The 19297-nt window shown below is 44.8% G+C and overlaps 1 protein-coding gene and 1 pseudogene across 3 annotated transcripts in view; one reads left to right on the forward strand and one right to left on the reverse strand.

Annotated features, from left to right (window-relative positions):
- The window catches only part of ARP5 (actin-related protein 5), a 63269-nt gene extending 45331 nt beyond the window's left edge, over positions 1-17938 (forward strand). For all 3 annotated transcript variants that reach the window (XM_087682721.1, XM_087682722.1, XM_087682723.1), the window contains 4 exons: positions 4843-5286; positions 5392-5519; positions 5605-5953; positions 17405-17938. In XM_087682721.1, coding sequence (XP_087538847.1) covers positions 4843-5286; positions 5392-5519; positions 5605-5953; positions 17405-17911 — 1428 coding nt within the window. In that variant the 3' untranslated portion in view covers positions 17912-17938. The remainder of the gene's footprint in view (positions 1-4842; positions 5287-5391; positions 5520-5604; positions 5954-17404) is intronic.
- Positions 8950-9924, reverse strand: LOC148032098 (uncharacterized; annotated as a pseudogene).
- Positions 17939-19297: the final 1359 nt, after the last annotated feature.

Below are 19297 nucleotides of genomic sequence, written 5' to 3' on the forward strand. Positions count from 1 at the left end.
CCACTCTTTACGTTTTTAATGTGCCACTTAATTGGGCATCCTTATTGAGTCCTAGAAGCTCCAAATGAGCAAGCCACTCTCATCCCTGAATTGGGTGCCTTGCTGCCCTCTGCCTCCCAGCGACTTCAGCGCTGCTCTGCCTTGCCTCATTCTCTGCATGTTCTTGCCCACACAGACCCTGACATTGGTAGCTGTGCTGATCATAATCTCCAGCAGGTCTACAGCTACTGTATGTGCTTCTACTGCTGGTACAGCTGCTGTCACCTTCATCTACTGCTGCCGTTCAGGCTTTTACTGCTGCTAAAGCATGCTACCAGCCCTGTCACCATCATTACAGCAGGCTGCCAGCCCTTTCGCTACGAGTACAGCAGGCTGCCAGCCCTTTCACCATGATTAGAGAGGGTTGCCAGTCCTGTCACCATCATCACAGCAGGCTGTCACCATCATTAACTGCCTGTCACATCAACTCGAGCACGTTGCCACAATCTGCAGCTGTAAACTATCATTTGTAATACCTGTATGAAGTCTCCAGCACTGCATCTATTGCTGCTACAGCCTGTCTCCATCAATCATAGCACACTTTGGATTGTCAAGCACAGCCTTAGCTCTGTGAGCTTACATTGTTTATATCTCCATTTAACAGTGTATTGAGTTATTCATAATAATTTATCTTGAAGTTTATTTGTGAGTCTATGATGTGTTTTCTGGCATTCAAACCGTAGCATGTCCTCATATACCTAGCATGGAAAGAGTGGTGATATTGAAAAGATCTGGCATGGCTTTTAAAGCTAGATGCTTGTAGTGCACCTATGGTGTGGCAGACTGCTGACATGGCAGCTAGGTGACATGTCAAACAGGAAGGACAGAGTGTATGGGCAGGTTGGAACAGGTTGGACAACAGGTCTGGCTGACTTTGAGAAGGGCCTATTTAAGGCAAAACACATTCCAGGTTGGATATCATTCTAGGAGACAATAAATTATAAGATCAAGGCAGACATCAGTAAGAATGTAAGCAGGATTCAAGTGTTTGAGTTCAAGGTTTGTGTTGTGAGCAGGATAGTTTGACTGCTAGAGGCTGATTCTGCCTGTTCAAGGCTTTTGGTGGCTGATAAAGATCTGTCCCAGAACAGGGCAGCGAACATACTCTAATGATTTGGAGCATGTGAGAGTGCAGGGCTGTACTTGGTGCTGGAGCACATCACGGATTCACTATTAGAAAGTTTACCCCTGTGGGTAAGACACATTGATAGCAAGGAATATAGAAGAAGATCCGTTACATTATCTTCTTGGTAGTATGCTGGATTGTTGATTAGTATCAATTTCGGGAAGATAATGTTCTTTGTATTAAGCTTTTTTTCCACCTTAGGTGTCAATGATGATCTTCCTACCAGTAAGACAAGTATCAAGCTCTTCTTTATCCTTTACATGAATAAGAAACACACAAGCATAATGACGATGAGGATGCTATTGACAGGTAAAAGTATCAGGCAATGATGCATGCACTGGAGCAACGATGATTGGGGAAAGTCGGTGGTTTTTTGGGCATGATATATATGGTTAGAGTACTGTTTCCGCTTTTGGATTGTCTGATCTTTCTTTGAGCTGTGTCTTACAATTGATATTGTGACCAAGCAAAGAAGTGAAGAACCAAAGGTCGTCCAGAGAAGGTGAAGCAGCTATTTCAAGTTTTGTGTAAGGGATCACACCTAGGACTCTAGACTCACAAGATTTTGCGTTTTCTATAAGGCCCATATTATTCCAGACATGTAAAATTCTCTGTTTTGTATAGTGGTGCATATCCTGGAAATGGTTGCACCAAGCACTCGTATATGAGGACACACAAAATTGTGTGTTTTGTGGACCCATATTATCACAAAATCCAGACTTGTAAACTTTATTTTATATAAAGGCCCATATCCCAGACTCATAATTGCACCAAGGCTCAAGCAGCTAATAGCCACATCCAACCATACTTCATTGCACATCAGATGATGATATACACCGTACAGTGCTCTCTAGGTTGGTACCCATCTCCAACAAGAGTAAGATTAGTGACAGATCAAGTCGATTTTCATAGAAACAAGATGGGAAGGCTTGTGCTGGCAGATGCACAGAGAGACCAGCTCAAGATCGGGGCTCCCTTATGGTGGGAAGATTATGGGGCACATACACCTGAGCTTCAAGCATTGTCAATGTAGAGTATGCCTCAAGGTTCAAGCTCCTCCTTAGTAAGCAAACAGTGAAATCAATCCTTTCCAGACAAATCTTTTATTCCAAGCAATGAGAATACAATTATTTGACCCTAAGGTTATTGCCACGCTTAACTGGTTTGGGCTTGCTCCATGTCAGGGCAGTCTAACATCCACCCCCTAACTAGTATGTGGGCCTTTCGGACCCTTCTGGGCCTGCAGGGTGCTCATCCCATCTTCGACATTGTGATAGTTATCACTAGAGCCCCACTGGTCACCATGTTGCATCTTAAATGAAGAATAGATTGGGATAAAATAAGTGCATGATTTGACATTTGTAATTTGAAACTTGCTCTTGCTCGTGGATGTGGCGTCTCTTGAGGCTGAAAAGTTTATAGCTCTTTATAATGCGGAATCCTCGGATGATCAGGACGGGGAGACACATATGGATGTGGTTGATGATTAGGATGCTTGGATCTTGCAAATGAGATGCAACTTTGAGAGACTTCCATCTCCCTTATTTTGTCCATTGTATTTGTTACTTGTAGCTTGTGCCACTTTGGGCCATCTTGATGCGCTTTGACTCTTTTCTCTATTTTAATCTTCGATGTGAGGCTTGGGAACATTTTGGGTTGTATGTGCCATTTTGATGTAACTGATCTATCATTTATGAAATAGACTATAATGTTTTGCGACTTGTACATGTGTTGTTTTGAAGAGCTTTTTTAATGTATAATATGAGTTGTTCCCTTTACAATGTGCCATTTCGAGGTCACTGATCTATCATCTATGAAATAGACTATAATGTGTTGCGACTTGTACATGTGTTGTTTTGAAGAGCTTTTTAACGTATACAGTATAAGTTGTTCCCCCTTGTAAAGATTTAAGGAATGGTATGGTGAACACAAAAAATACAAAGTGTACAACAACATAGAGAACACGATGTGTAGAATGCTGAATGATAATGAATAAATGATTATGAAGATGACACACTTTGGGGGCCTCGATTTTCTGTCTCTCTAGGACTGGGTTAGAGGTGTCTGAAGACGGTTTCGGAGTGTGTTGTACTTGAGATGGATCGCTAAGTGCAGCAGCAGAAGTCTATAGATGTCGCATGATGTCGGATAAACAAGGCAGCAGTGTATGCAGTCAAGGGTGTAGAAAGCACAGATCTGACTGACTGGATGATGATGCTAGCTGACCATGTCAAGGCAGATGATTGGGTGAACAGTGGTTTGGCCTGCCTGTAGGTAAAATGTAGCAGTGGCAGTAGATAACGACCTCCATAGAGAAAAATGCAGATGGTTGAATATTGATGACAGCTTGTGGATAATGTTTGGATGCTGGGCAGCCTGCTACAAGCAAAACACAGGGTTTCTGATGTAGACAACAGATGCAGATCACCTTGAACAGCTTGACAGCAAGTTGGCTATGCAAATACAGCAGGAGAGAGTGTAGAATAGGTTGCCTGGATGGTCAGGAGGTGTAGGCGGCGGGATAAAGTGAAGATGGTGACAACGATGCAGTAGGAGAGCTCCCGATTAGGTTGCCTGCTGTAGAAGACCTCATGGACAGTAGCGCAGCACTCTGACAAACTTACACAAACTGGTGATGTTCTTTGGAGTGGCTGTGGCCAGCAGCGAGAGGGTGAGAGTGCTGAAGGCTGGCTGGCCAGGGTGATGATCAGGGATTGTTGATGCATTAACACAGACTCATATAAATATGAGGATTGGGGTGCCTCTGTCCTACAGGAAAAAGTAAGCCATTTATTTTTGATAATTTAGCTTTAATTGGGTTTTGGGGCTGTTTTAAGGAGATCAAAGTAGGGCTTAGTGTGCGATCTTTATGATTAAGTGCAAACCCTAATATTAGTGGCTCACATGTCTGTTCCCCATGGCCCTGTTCTTGTTCCCCAAGACCTCTCCTTGTTCCTGGGTTACTATAATGAAAGATCATTCTAAAATCACAGACCAAAACTTGATTAAACTCTTATAGGGTCATGGATAGGCTTCACCTGGACAAGAACAGTTACAGCACTAAGGAGGCAATTTTCCTTGGGTTTTACATTTGTGTATATTGGCCAGCCTCTAATTCTACCTATGTGTATGTACAAACAAGGGGCCTGGGAAGAAAGGAGCAAGGATACAAGGGAGGGAGCAACTGAACAAGGGGAGAGCTGGGAGGGAGGGCGATGGCGGATAATGGGTGGGAAGGAGGGTATAGAAGGTGGGTTGGATTTCATGGTGAAGCAATGATCACATATGCAGGGATGTTCACGTATAAGCTAGTGGTATAGGGTTCCGCCTTGGAGCCTGATTAGGCACCTAGCTCAAAAAACAAAAACAAATATGCAGGGGTGTCTAATGTGGATCTTTACAAGTGTTTTAAGGCATGTTGTAGCAGAATGGAAAAGTTGAGAATCAACATATGCTATTGTAATGCATATTTATTAATCGCAACACGCAATGTGAGCTCTTAATAGTTTCATAAACATGCAAATGTGAAAGGTAGATTTTGCAGTATTTAGACAAGCATTTCCATCTTGTGGGGTTTCATCATTCCTTACTTTGACTGGGTTGGTACATCAGAGTTGATCTAAACTCCTTTCACACCTTTTTGAGTAGTATCAGTTGGGATTCTTGTTGGATTGCAGATGGGAAATGAACTTGCTGAACAGAAAATCCGACATTGGCAGCTTCCATGGATTCCACCCCCTTCTGAAGAGCAACCAAGTGAAGAGGAGTTAGCAAGGAAGGCAGCAATTAAAGAGAAACAAAGCCAGCGCTTGCGAGATATGGCTGCTGCAAAACGTTCATATAAGATTGCAGACTTGGAAAATGAAATTCAAGGGCTAGAACAGATTTTGGAGGAGCTTGAAGATGCAGATGATGTTCAGGGAGTTGCTGTTCTCTCAGGCACAGGCTATGGGTCTAGGCGGGAAGTTGAGGCAGCTCTTACAAAAGCAACATTATCCTTAAAAAAGGCAAAGGGTGAGCCAGTTAAGTTAGAGAAAGAAGCAGAGATGGAACTTGAACCCCCTGTGTCTGAAAAATATCCTTTGTTAGAAATTCCAAATGATCAGTTGACACCCGAGCAAGTAAGTAATCTTGGATGAATTTTGATTCAGTATTCACTTCGTGTTTTCAGCATCTTCCCACATTCTCAAATAAAGTAAGTTGACTTATATGCAGTCCCTTTTCAGTTAAAGGAGAAAAAGAAGCAGATATTTCTCAAGTCAACCTCTGAAGGTCGAGTGCGAGCCAAGCAAAAGCGTCAAGAAGAAGAGCTTCAAAGAGAGCGTGAGCAGAATTTGGAAGAAGACAAGCGCCTGTAAATTTCTTGCTGGAAAAGATTGATCTGCAGCCATTAATGTGAACCTTTTGTTAGAGTTTTAAGATATCTCTTTTGATGGCAGGGCTAATCCAGAGCAATACATGGAGGATTTACGAGCCAGACAGACTGATTTGGTGGCAAAAATTGAGCAACGAAAGAAACAGAGAACGACTGGAAATTCGAGTGGCAATGGAACCAAGTCAAATCTCACAGCTGCTGTTGGTGGCCGCAGTGAAAGACTGAGTGCAGCTCAGAAAGAACGCATGAAACTTCTGACTACAGCAGCATTTGACCGGGGGAAGGATGAGGATACATTTGGTCTGAAGGATGAAGACTGGCAACTTTACAAGAAAATGGGAAAGGACAATGAAGATGATGATGAACCTGATGAAGATGAAATGGAACTTGCTCGTGTGAATGCAAGGCTTCAGGTAGTTTGCATTCTCCAATTTGCATTCAAGAACATCATGATGTATTATTGCTTAACCCCTTTAGAGCCAGTACAATTTTGTCCCAATATGAACTTCTCAATGCCACTTATATTAGTTTCATGCTGTTCCAGTTTTTATCCTGAATATGAGCAAACAGTTTTTCACATGACTTATACATCGGCTGAAATTTTTCTCTTCTTTTTTACTGAGTATGTTATTCTGATGTCAAGACCAGTTTTCCTGGTATCCACATGTCAAGACCAGTTTTCCTGGTATCTTCAGATGCCAAACAAACATGGCTCTTCAATATCTGGCCCCTTCTCACTTTCCATTTCTGTAAAGACCACTGAACTGGTCCATCCCAATCTGAACTTCACATCAGTCCATGGTTTTCCTGGCTTGGTTTCTATGAAATAGGAAATGAGAGACAGTTAAAATGGAAGATGGGGATGGGACAAGGTCAAGATAGGGGATAAGAATTGGCTTAGATGTGCTGAGATGGAAGAAGTTTTGCACCGTTGAATTGCACAAGGTTGGAGAGATTGTGCATAAGAAACACACAAAATGAGGCATGAGCACTAAAGACAGGTCATTAATAGGCATCACAGACCTGTTATTGCTGAAACTTCCATGATCTAGAAGGTCACCATCCCTGTAGAAAGTTGGCCATTAGGAGATTCTTCGTCTAACTATCTAGTAGGCTGAGGTCTCATTTGTTAATGGAATCAACTAGACAAATAACTCCACCAACTAAGAATGTGTTGAAACAGGCCAAAAATCGGGGAAGACGACCAAAAATTAGCAACACAGGTCAAATTGTCCTCTATCGGTCCCCTACAAAATATGCTGTCCTGGGGATGACTTTTGGGAATGGGTCAAGGGAGTCCCACCCAATTTGGATAAGTCCTCCAACCTAGAATGGTTGGAGATGGCATCCTGGGTCAGTGTCCTGCCCAACATAGTGACTGCCCAACCTTGTCACTATGCTTGGTTTTCTATTCATCCTGGATATGTTGATAATGATGGAGCAAGATAGAGGTGGAGGCATATGCGTGTCTACACCTCCACAATCTACTTTTTAGGCTCAGAGTGCTGCCTTAGATTATTGCTCTAGTCAAGTGTGACCTGCTGGTTGACCGGTTATCTGACTGCACCTAGCCTTTATGCCACGTTTGGAAATTGGTGCCTAGTATGCACCAATTCCATGCTAAACTTGGTGGTCTCTGTCCTGTGCAAACTGCCGAAATTGTCCCAGCCTTTGCAATCTGTTTTAGTAGGCTCACTATGCACACTCTTTTTGTGTCAATTGCACATTTTCAACACCAAAATAGTGGTTGTGTAGAGCTGTACACTTCTTGACGTGACCTGACAACAGTAAAGCCTCATTTGAGAGCGGGTTCTAATCGGTAAGAGGTGCAGCTTTTTATGAACTTCTTTGTAGTCTCTTGAAAGTAGGTGGTTTTCTTTGATACCCACTTGTAGCTGTATTGTGAAAGTCCTCACTTCAAGGGCTGTGAGCATATAAAGCCCACCCTCTTGAATACTTGTCCAAAGAACCATTCCCATAGAAGCCTCTTGAACAGTTGTTGCATCCTCTGTCAGATCTTTGGATGTATCAGTTTTTGCTTATGTGGACAAGAAGAAGAGAGAGAGCAAACTCGACTCCAAGTTAAAGAAGCTTATCCTTGTGGGCTACAGAACCACCACGAAGGGCTATTGGCTCTATGACCCGAAGAAAAAAAAAGATTGAGGTGAGCAAGGACGTGATCTTTGATTTGGCTTCGGCCTTCGACGACGATCTTGTTGATGGTTCTTTTGTAGGTGGTTCTTTGTCATTGACTTGCTTCCCCACCCCACCATGTGTCCCTCCCCTTCCTTCCAGGCTACCTATTCGGAGTCCATTGTCAGTGACTCCTTCCCCTCCTTCTCTCTGTCTCCCGGCTTCCCTTCCTCCTTTGGCGGCTCCTTTTTCTTCTACTACTTCATCTTTGAGTATTCCTACACCATCCTCATCCCCTCAAGTTTCTCATGGGGGTGTTGAGCCCTCAGAAGGGGAGCCTTCCTCTTCAAATGAGGAGGATTGATGCTTACCTAGTGAGGGGGACTTCCTATTCTAGATAGGTGCATTGCAGGTATCGGAGTCTAGTCATTCTCCTTCGCAACAGGATGAGTCTATCACCATTCCATGGTGGTATTGAAAACTTATGTAGGACTTGGGTGTTTCACACTTTCTTGCTATCCCATTAGGCCCATGCAGATCTACCAAATTACAGGCCCAACGGGATAGTTTACTCTACATGAACTACACCCTTATGTCCTAGACTCTTTAGGATTGTGAGCCTACTGCAAGTGATGAGGCTCTTGCACAGGACATTTGGTGTTGTGCTATGTAGGAGGAGCTCGATTCTATCGAGCGTATCTAGACTTGAAAGTTGGTTGAGTCTAAAGAATCCGAAGGTGATTGGTGTGAAGTGGATCTATAAGACCGAGTACCTTGCAAATGGATCCTTGGACAAGCATAAGGCTCGGCTTGTTGCCAAGGGATTTGCCTAGTGGAAAGGGTTGGATTACTCAGGGACCTTCACACCTACAACTCGATATCTACTATTTGAGCTATCTTGGCTCTTGCAGCATATCACCATTGGTTGGTCTTTTAGATAGACGTAAAGTTTGCCTTTCTCAATGGTATCTTAGAGGAGGAAATTTATGTCTCATAGCCTCCTAGTTTTCTTGTGCAAGGGAAGGAGGACGATGTTTTTAGGTTGTGGAAGGCCCTCTATGGCATGAAGCAAGCTCCTCGAGCTTGGTACTAGAGGATTACAACACAGTTGGGATATGTGGCTCCACTTGGTTGAGTTTGCCTGTAATAACTCCATCCACTCTAGCATCGGGGTTTTCCTTTTTAATGGCATTATACGGGTATAAGGTCCCCCTCCCTATAGTCTTATTTAATGATAAGATCAACTCTCAGTCAAGCTGAGTTGGATCGCGACAATTTACACCACATTTTGTGGCCCAACCTACAAGATTATACACGATGAAATTAGAATAAATTTGGGAGGTTAAAAGAAGAGATTACAAAATAATGGATTTAGAAGCATTACCTCAATGATCGCTTGTCGTATGTGCTGATACATGAACGAGTCCATGGCTCTCTTTTTCCTTGTGCTCACATCCACCACTCGTAGGAAGTATGTGCCAAGTGGGCAAGAGACGAGGATGTTGATGATTCCCCTTTTTTTGCGGTCACTCCATCCATCGGATAGGATAGAGCATCCATACTTCGCCCAACTGGCACGCATGGGCTCAAGGGACTCATCAATCCTCTCTCTCTTCTCATCGAGTTTCTTGATACACATGTCATTGTACGTGACACCATACCATCCCTTGCATGGACCAACGGCGGCAATGGCTTTCACCATCCGCTTCCATCATTCCACTTTGAGAATATGGAAAGAGAGATTGCACTCAATTATGGTGCGTGCAATCTCTATTTCCGCTTGCCTTTGCCTCTCCTTGAGAAAGGAGAGAGGACTAGAAACTTTCCTCGTTGCTTGGACAAGAGTGGCTTGTCTCTTGGGCATAGGTGCACCACTCGAATGGCTTTTTCTAGATGGGATAGAAGAGGCCCCTCCAACGGAGAAAACCGAGACAGTTGGAGAGGGATCGTCTTTTGCATCCGAGACCTCATGATCGGGAGAGATCACCTCCTCACTTGCCCTTGAAAGGCCTTTGCATTGCTTCAATGGCAAGTATTTCTGACGACAATCTTCATAGACATTGTCGGGAATACTGAGGCATGGTGTGGCTTCCCCTCCTAATTTGCAAAGGTGGATGAGAAGGCGAGTGACGAATGAGGTTTGGAGCTTTGGGGAATACTTGCATTGCCACTTGCAAGTGTTGGATTTCTCCTTCACTCGTTCAAAGTAGACACAATGCAAGCGAAAGGTCTCATGGAGAGGGGGTGCCATTGATGATGTATAGAGAGAGTCTAGAGGGTCACGGGCGGAGGGTGAGATGATTGAAGAAAGGAGTGGAAAGAGTAGAGAGCTTGAGGGAGTAGAGAGAGGCTATAGCTTGATGCAGGAGGAGGTTGGAAGGGTTGAGAGGTTAAGGGAGGACTCCAAGAGAGAGCTTAAGAGAGTAGGAAGGATGGAGAGCTTGAAAGGAGTAGGAGGGGTGGAGAACTTGAAAGGATGAATGAGATGGTGGGGGAGGGGAGATTTTATAGAAAGGGTGAGTGCTTTGGGGTTTAGGGTTGGGGGGAAAGAAAGAAAGTTATATTAATGTCTACGAAAGGCCAAGGTGGCCTATGAGACCAAAACGCTACATACAAAATGCTTGGGAAACTTTCTAGGTCCAAGTAAAGCTACCATCTAATGCTATGATAAACTAATTGAGTAGGTATAAGGTGGTATATAGGCTAGGTACAATTCATATGTGTTCCAAGTATGGTGTGGAATTGCTCATGGAGCTTGGTCATCCTAAAATGTTGCGCATGGGTTTATCTAACATTGAGAGGTTGAATCGGCGGGGCAAGGCCCTCTGGTGGTGGCGTAGTATTCCTTGTATCCTCGACATGTGCCTCCTGCAGGGGCGGGGGCCGGTTGGGTGTGGGCGTCGGGCTTTACTTCTTGCTGTGGCTATGGCTAGGGTGGTCCCCTGCGGCCGGGAGGTCAGTGGGGTTGGTGGGGGCTCAGGGGTGGGGATGGTAGTTGGCTCTCGGTAGAATGCTATGAGCAGGCGTTGGGTGGCTCCCTGTCTCTGCTCCAAGGTTCGGAGGAGATAGTCTCTGTGGCGCCGTATTTCCAGTAGGAAGAGCCCAATGCATCTCTGGTCCTTGAAATCCATCTTTTTGGAGGGTGGCTCGAATCTTCTCTGAACAGGTAGTGGAAGCGTCCCCGGATCTCGTAGTACGCTGGGCACCTACATATGTAGTGTTCTTTTGTCTTCGGCTCAAGCTGGCAGATTTGGCAGATCCGATCTTCTAGGGGGAGGGGGTGGGCCTCGTATCTACCTGTCTCGACCTGTAGCTGGTGTGAAGATGTACGGACCTGTCCGATGGCGCTTCTGACTCCATGGGACAAGTGTGTCCATGTAGCTTGGGCGGGTAATGAAGCCGTCCGAAGATATGTGCAGGAAGTGTTCCCGGTAGAAAGCTTTCTTTGTCCCTAGGTCTTCTGTAGGAGTCACCCATGTCTTGGCCATGTGTAGCTGAATGATGTCCATTTTGATGATACGGTTCACCTCCTCTCGGCTGAGCTCCAGGTGGGGGCAATCTAGGTTGTATTGTAGTTGGGGGGGGGGGGTGGTCCATGTGTGGGCCATGTAGCCGTAGCCAGGTCTCTGTTTGGGCATACCAGCATTCAATGTCCCTTTGCAGTGCTAGTTGTTTGGACGACTCTAGCGCAAGTCTAGGGTACCAATGCCGGGGCAAGTCCCATAGTCGGTGCAAGAAGGCCACTGTTTGGAAGAGGGCCTCAAATACGATAGGCGGTGCTCCCATCTCTGCTCTAATGATCTCGTGTGGCACTGAGGGCTTGCTCCGGATCATCCGTGAGATCATAAGTACCAAGGGTCTCTCCATCTACTCCCATCCCTCATAGGTGGCCTCCTTCTGAGGCAGTGGCTGGTCTTGTGTGGCCCTCCTCGTGTGGTAGAGACTGGATCCCCATATGGGATCCCCATACAAGAGTGCTGGTGTTACTAGAGTGTCAAATAGAGCTTTGTACAGGGCTCTTGGAATTGTATGCTGGTGCATTGGTTTTCCATGGATCCGAGGGTTGCATAGCCTCGTGTCAATCTATCTTCTGTTGCCTTTCTCAAAGTGAATCTTGGTCCTGAAAATGTAACCCCCAGATAGATATATCTTTGGACCACTTCAACGGTTTCTCCGCCGTATGTGAAGGGAGGTATTGATCGTCGAATCCATTGGGTTGAAGTGCTGAACACCATGACCTTGGTCTTCCCCAGGTTCATGGTGAGGTCTTTATCTTGGTAGAAGGCCCGTAGTGCCTTCCATTGGCGTTGTAGCCCTTCGGGTGTGCTAGAGATGAGAAATAAGATGGGTATCAGTATCCCTCCTAGGCTAGATTCCTCCCCTCCCAATCTATCCATGTACTTTGATATCTCATCAATGTAGAGACCAAATAAAGTAGGTGAGAGTGGGCATCCCTGTTTAACTCCAATGGTGTTGGTTATCTCCTTTGACAACCCCCCTAGTGTTCGAACTCGGCCCGTAACCGATTCATATAGTGCCAGTATCCCCCAACACATTTTGGGCGGGACATCGAGTTCTTGTAGTCTTTGCAGGAGCCTGGCTCGTGGTACTTTGTCGAAGGCCTTGCGGAAATCCACAAAGCAGCAGTATACTTGCTTCCTGTGTGCCTTGCCCCCCTCTATAATGGCTCTAAGTGTGAGGATATGGTCAAGAGTGGAGTACCCCCTCCTGAACCCTGCTTGTCCAGTCGCCCGGTGCTGGTGTTGCTCCGCCCACTTGCTCAACTCAAGGTCTAGGATGGATCCATAGAGCTTGGCGAGTACATGGCCAACGATGATTGTTCGGTAATTCGTGGGGACCATGGGATATCCAGCCTTTAGGATAGGTATTATGGTGTTGGGCGACTAGCTGGCAAGGAGCCCTCACATAAGGCTCTGTTGAATATGTGGGCTAGAAGGGATGCAAGTATGTCCCGAGCATGGGTCAAGTGCCCTGCTGCTAAGCCTTCATGGTCCTGGGCTCGGCCATTCTGTAGTCTGTCAATGGCTTCCCAAACCTGCTCTGTTCTAAAGAATGTAGATGACTCGGGTCTACTCCCTGGTAGTCGGGGGGCAGTGGGAGTTTCTTGGGTATTTGGTACAATGAGGTTGCATATGCATGCCATGTGTTCGGGGAGGTAATGGGTGTTTGAGCACAGGGCTCTTGGAATGCCTTCCATACCTCCATACAGGGCTCTTGGAAGGCCAATTGTGCTGTGATCTCCTCCAAGGGTAAGAAGGGGTTCATTTCTTGCAGGCTCTAATAGAGGTGGTTGGAATAAGCACTCGCAGTTAACTTGGTGAAGTGGTACCTGGGGAATCTTGGGAGGTTGCTTGCTGGGGGGGGGGGGGGTTGGGTCATGTCTATAGGTGATGTTAAATTGCAGGTAGGCATGGTCGGCGGCCACTGTGAGCGGGCAGGGTGATATTCTGAAGGACTAGATGTCAGGGATAAGTGATAGGGGCCCGAGTATGTAGTCCACTATGCTTGCTTCCAGTTTTTGTGTAGGTGCTCTTGGTGCCCCTCGTTTGTTGCAATTAGCCACATGCTTATGTGGGAAGCATGTGAGGGCATCCGAGCTCGGCCATCTGTCCAGCCCGTTGAGGATGAATAATCCGGCACCCCTTAGTGCCAATAGGTGCTCGCCATACTTTGGTGCATTCAGCTATATCTTCTGATGTACGGTTGAGCCCTATCTCCTCTGATGCTATCTCTTTGTATATGTGGTCTTCGCTCTCGAAGAAGGGAGTCTGTCTCTGTGCTGTGCGGGCATTGAAGTCTCCGGCCGACATGACATCCCCCAAGTTGGAGTAGTGCATGATGTCCTCGTATAGTCGTAGGTATGGTGACTCCCCCTTCTGTGGCGCGTATGGGGAGTGTGTTGGGGGGAAGTAGCACACCGCCATGTAGATGTCTCGAGGGCGATCTATGTGTATCCGGATCCACATAAACAGGGCCTCCTCATCTTTCCGCATGACTTGCACCATGGGTTGTAACTCCTCGGTGTACAGCACTGCAACTCCTCCTAACCCTCGGGTCTCTCCTTTTGTTCGGGCTCTAGGGTGGCATGCCGTCTCCCATCCGTATCCCCTCACTTTGGGTAGGTGTGTGCTCGGGCTTTGGTGGGTTTCTGTGTATAGGATGATATCCTTGTTGGTGAAGGTCTCTTGGAATAGTCATGCGTCTATCTTCGTAGCTCCGTTGCAGTTCCATACTATAAACCTCAGGTGGGCCTCATAGGCCGCGTCCCCATCATTGGCGTTTATCTGTGATGATGACCCGCGACCGTCTCGGTATACTGCCCATTTCCCCACATTGCGTGCTTCCAGGATTTGTGGCATGGAGTCCTTACTGTGTGCCACCTGTGCGGGTGTGAGGTCATCTTCCAGATAGACCTTTTCCCCCTTTAGCGCTGCCCTTTTAGAGAGGAAGACTCGTTGGGATTCCAGGTTGGCAAATTTGAGGATGAGAGGTCGGCTTTTGGTGAGGTCTTTCCCTACGCGCCATGCGTTCTCCACTATTGTGGGGTCCTCAACTCCCAGCTTTTCACATATCTTCTTGGTGTCTGCCAGGGGGTTGTCTCCCTCTGTCCATCCGACCACCCGGATGTGGAACGCTCCAAGTTTTCTCCTTTTCTCCACCTCCAATGCTGCATTCACAAATTCCTCCTTTGTTGGTGCCTTCTTCGCTACTTCAATCCACTTGGAGTTCTCGGCCACCTCGGCTCGTGCTTGTTTCACTATTGTTGCCCATGTGTCGAGCTCCTTGTCATGTGTGTCTTCACACACACACACACACACACACACACATTTCAAATTCTGAAATTTGAATGGTGGCCCATCATCCATGGGAGAGGATAGTTGCATTGTGCCATAATCCATTGTGTGTATATGAGAGAGAGAGAGATGGATGAAATTTGAATCATGAGAGAGGGAGAGGAAAGGAGAGAGAGTTTTTAAACTTGTTAGTTTAAAACTTTAATCTTTAATCTTTTCTGGAGTCTTTGTGAGAAAGAAAGAAAAGAATAGAGAGAAAGAAAAAAAGAATAGAGAAGATTCAAGAAAGAAAAGAAGAAAAGGAAAGGTAAGAAAGAAAAGAAGAAAAGAAAGGTAAGAAAGAAAAGAAAAACGGGCCTGAAAATGGTCAAAGAAGTGACTGTTTATAACTTTATTGGCTGCAAGGCTCAAGCTTATGGGAGTTGGGACCCGCATGTGGCGTAACGGTCACGGGGTGCAGTTGGACGGGTCACATGGAATGGACCAGACAGGACCGGACACAGCAGAGGGGACAGGATGGGTTGGACGGGTTGACCTGTCTGTCGGACGTGGACAACCTTGCCCATGGTTGGGGTGAGCCCGTTTGGCTTTATGGCTGGGAGGCGAGTCTGATGTCCATTCCCCTTGTGTCCTTTGTCATGGGTACAGCATGTGTCATGTCTCATATGTAGGTTGGATCCTAGGGGAGATGTTTCACATAGTTCCTCTCTGGCTTGAGAACTCAGGAGGAGTGACATAATCAGTAGGGATAGAAGACGAATTCCATTTTCACAACACTTGGCTGCCCAACTAGAATCAGAGTTGGGATTGAATGAGGATGAAGAAGCCATGTCACCCTTGCCCTTTGCCTCCTCCCACAAAGTTCCTTCTTGCAGGCATGTCCCCTTCTTGTCACCCCTCTCTCTAGCCATAAGAATTATTGAATGCCATCAGAGAGAGAACTGAAGATAGAAACGAGAAACTTAGAGAGAGATACATGGGGCATGTGAGTGATCAGCGAGCCTGATCAAAAGTTAAAAGAGTTCAATAGTTTAGTAAGTCACAATTCAAAAAGAAAGAAAAATGCCAAGTACCTTGTCAACAAGGATCAATTATGAATAGAGTTTAGTCTCAGCACTATATCAAACACGGAAGACCTTCTCTTAAGCATGGAAATGAAGATCTATTGTGAATAGAGTTTAGTGTTGCATTGAAACAAACATAGAAGACCCTCTCTTAAGTGCAAAATGCTGGTGTCAAGTGTAGAATGTAGGTGAGCAAACCCAAAGTTAACAAGCTGAGCATCAAAACAGAAGTCAACTTGCACAAACAGTTTTCAAAAGAAGACTCCACACGAATGGACACTTTAAAAATCAACATGCATGATTTGCAACAATGGCAAGCCCAGGTCAAGGTCAAGCAAGGAGAGCACAACAAAGAAGTCCAACATGCTCAGCACATCTAGCAGAAGGTCAAAGCAGCTGTCGTTAACAAAACACCATCAGCTGTCCAAGCAGCCAACACAACTAAGCGGTAGTCATCACCTGGTCAGTTGGTTAGCTGGCAACACAAATGCAAACACATAACCTGCACGTGTTGCTAATTACAAGTGCATCTAACCACGTCATTCAACACCAAATCAAAAGGAGATACGCATGATCACCACATTGCGAAGTCAGTTCGATGCAGCGACTGCAAAATGTAGGTTTTGGCACACCTCAAAACAGACCAAAGATCAATCAAGAGCTGAAAATCTGACACCATGTGAGAGTGTACAACAGAAGTGGATTTAATGAGGAAGGCACATGTATGAACACAATGAACAGTGAACATGAAAGATATGATAGGTTGGCTTGCAATAAATGCTTGTTGATTGGCTGAAAATGCTAGAAACCACATCATAAAGTTGCAACCACTTTTGACAGCCCCTCTTGAGGCCGAGTTTTTACCTTTCTTGAGGCACCTTTTAAGGCCATTCATTTCACAAGCTTTCAGATGGAGATGCAGTTCACTCTTCTTCTTTAGGTGCTTCTCCTTTCCCACCATCTACATCAACATTTTGAGGAGAGGGGGTTCTTACTTCTCCTTCCACCATCGAGAGGTTCTCAGATAGAACTCATGAACAGGCAAGGGAATATAAAATCCATAATAGAAAGCATGAGAATGAGTATAATACCAATAGGGTTCCTTCATGCTTGCTGTCGCCACTTCAGCCATGCACAATCAAGCAGCATACATAAACACTGATACAGGATTTTAGACAAACAAGATAATCCAGCTAGCCAGAGGTGAGAGGAAGTGAGCAGCAATTTTTCCACATTCCAGTGATATAAACTTGTCACCTCTTCTAAGACAGCCAACCAAACAGCTGCCTACATCATTGCAGGTGACTGCTCTTGCAAGCCATTTGCTGATGTGGCACCATCCTGTTTTGACTACATTTAATACTCTACATCTTCACTACAAAATATTCTTAGAAAGCATTTGCCATACAAATATATTTCTCATTATCTGATGTTCTGTATGTGGAATGTATTAGCTGCCATACCACACAACATGTGTGTGGGGACAGGCCACAATGTGTGTGTAGTTTGGATACAAATTGGTTCTCTGTGCCATTTGTATAGGGATTGTGTGCATGTGCTTACGTTTATGCATACATATAATGTGTTTTGGTCTGTTGAGATTCTTGAAAAGTCTTATGATTTTCATTTTTGTTCCAGACATGCTGTGCTAATGTTGTATGTTTCTCTCATGTCTTGCACACCATCACACTTGTGCAACACATGTCAACAAACCATGCCCTGCCAGAGAACCTAGAATGATAAAAAGTGATAAAGCTTAATATCACATGATAAATTTAGTATTGTGACTGCTGCTAGTGATTATGTTCTTTATATTTTCAGTTCTATTAATAGCTTTCTGTGCGAATTCCAGGAGCTGGATCCTTCCTTTAACCCCGCACTAGTTGCAAAATCTGGCCAACAACCACCTTCTGAAACACCGCAATTTCGTCCACTGACAGCAGAGGATTTCCGTATCACACTTGGTGTGGAGAGGTTTCGATGCCCAGAGATCCTTTTCCAGCCGCATCTGATTGGGCTTTATCAGGTTGGAATAGATGAGGCAGTGAGCGTTTCCATGAGGAGGTTGCCCAGTGACTGGAGCCAGCAAGTGGCAGAAGCAACCATTCTATTGACTGGAGGCAATACTCTATTTGAAGGGTTGGATAGGAGGCTTCTGGCAGAGTTGAGGAAGATCAGACCCCAAGGTTCACCCATAAGAGTTGTGAGAGCATGTGATCCACTGTTGGATGCTTGGCGTGGTGCTGCTATGTATGCCAATTCTCCACTTTTTGAGAAATACTCTTTTACAAAGGCTGACTATGAGGAGAAAGGAGAAGATTGGCTTCGTAAATACACACTGAAATATTCTCCATATTAATGAGTTTAATATGTGATGCTTGTGCACCAGCTATTGTCTTGAAGGAGTGCTTTTAAGTCTCTAAGGTAGAATGGTGGTTGCAATCTGTTAAACAATGCATCATAAAAACTCACCTTGGTTAGTCTATATCAAGAGGGAGGTGAAATGCAGTTTCCTATAATGTTCGAACCTTGAAAGTTAAAATGCTACCAAAGGAAGCATACTGCAAGTACACTCTTAAAGACTACTTTTCAACAAAAAGATGGCTAGCTCCACAGGTCCATTTTGATTAATGGGTCATTCAAAAGAGTTGGAAATGCGAACTTATTTAGAAGATGAAACTCCTCAAGTCTGTTAAAATGGAGGTGAAGTGCAATTCTCTCTTTCTCTTTACTTTGTTTCCCATTCAGGTTTTCTTTTCTATTTTTTTTGGGGGAACTGTTCACATGCGCTTTTAAATGATTACTTCAGTTTCAGGTAGGGAATGCAAAAGTGGGTGAAAACCCACCTAGAAGAGGATGCAAAATCATGCTTATGCTTTCTACACAAGCATGGTGGATGTATGTAATGATTGGTGGTAACAATGACATACATATATAACCCATTACTATTCTGGCAGTTCTGTTGGTTTATAGGTATTGGGGTTAGATCCTTCTTCAAATGCTTCCTTCCTAAGTTGATTTAATTATACATGCTGTTTCGATTTGGACTTAACTAGGATTGCTCTATTCAATTTAACTAGCTTTTCTTGACTGGTCCATTGGAAGTTGAGACATACAATGACGAGCTCTCTGCTCTTTCAATATGTGCATGGTACACATGCACACAACACATGCATGCACATGCATATGCATCTCAAAACCTCATTTCAAGTCTTGTATAGTGAGTCTTTTGGGTATTCTTCACATGGCTTTGTAGTTTTGACATTTGCATCTCTTTTACAAATTTCATGGGGGTTTAAAAAGGCCAATGGTATGAAATTATTGTTGTCTTGTCCACAACCACCTTTCTTTTCTATTTTATCACTAGATCTCAAATTGCACAAGGGAAAAAGCTAATGGCATTGTTATCTTTGTTACTTGTATTCTTGTTTTATTACCATATCAGTTAAAATGCATTGGCTTTTGTAAGACAACAAAGGTGCCCTTGAGATCCAAGCTCTACCATTTGTGTGCATAACATGGGATAAAAACAAACAATGGAAGGTGCAACATTTGGGTTTGTGTGAAATCATTAGTAACTGGATATCATTGAGCTGAGCGTATGGAGCATTTAGAGGATCAATGGAAGGGCACATTGGTAAGAAATAGAGAGGTTAGGGATGGTGGTGGTGTTGGAGTTGTGTAGCATGCTTTGAATGTAAAGGATTTGAATCTTGGCCCTCGGCATGTATCTGAGGTTATAAGC

This window comes from Lygodium microphyllum, chromosome 8 (assembly GCF_053477565.2).
Source record: "Lygodium microphyllum isolate KBCC chromosome 8, Lygodium_microphyllum_v1.1.10, whole genome shotgun sequence".
In the NCBI taxonomy this organism is placed as follows: domain Eukaryota; kingdom Viridiplantae; phylum Streptophyta; class Polypodiopsida; order Schizaeales; family Lygodiaceae; genus Lygodium; species Lygodium microphyllum.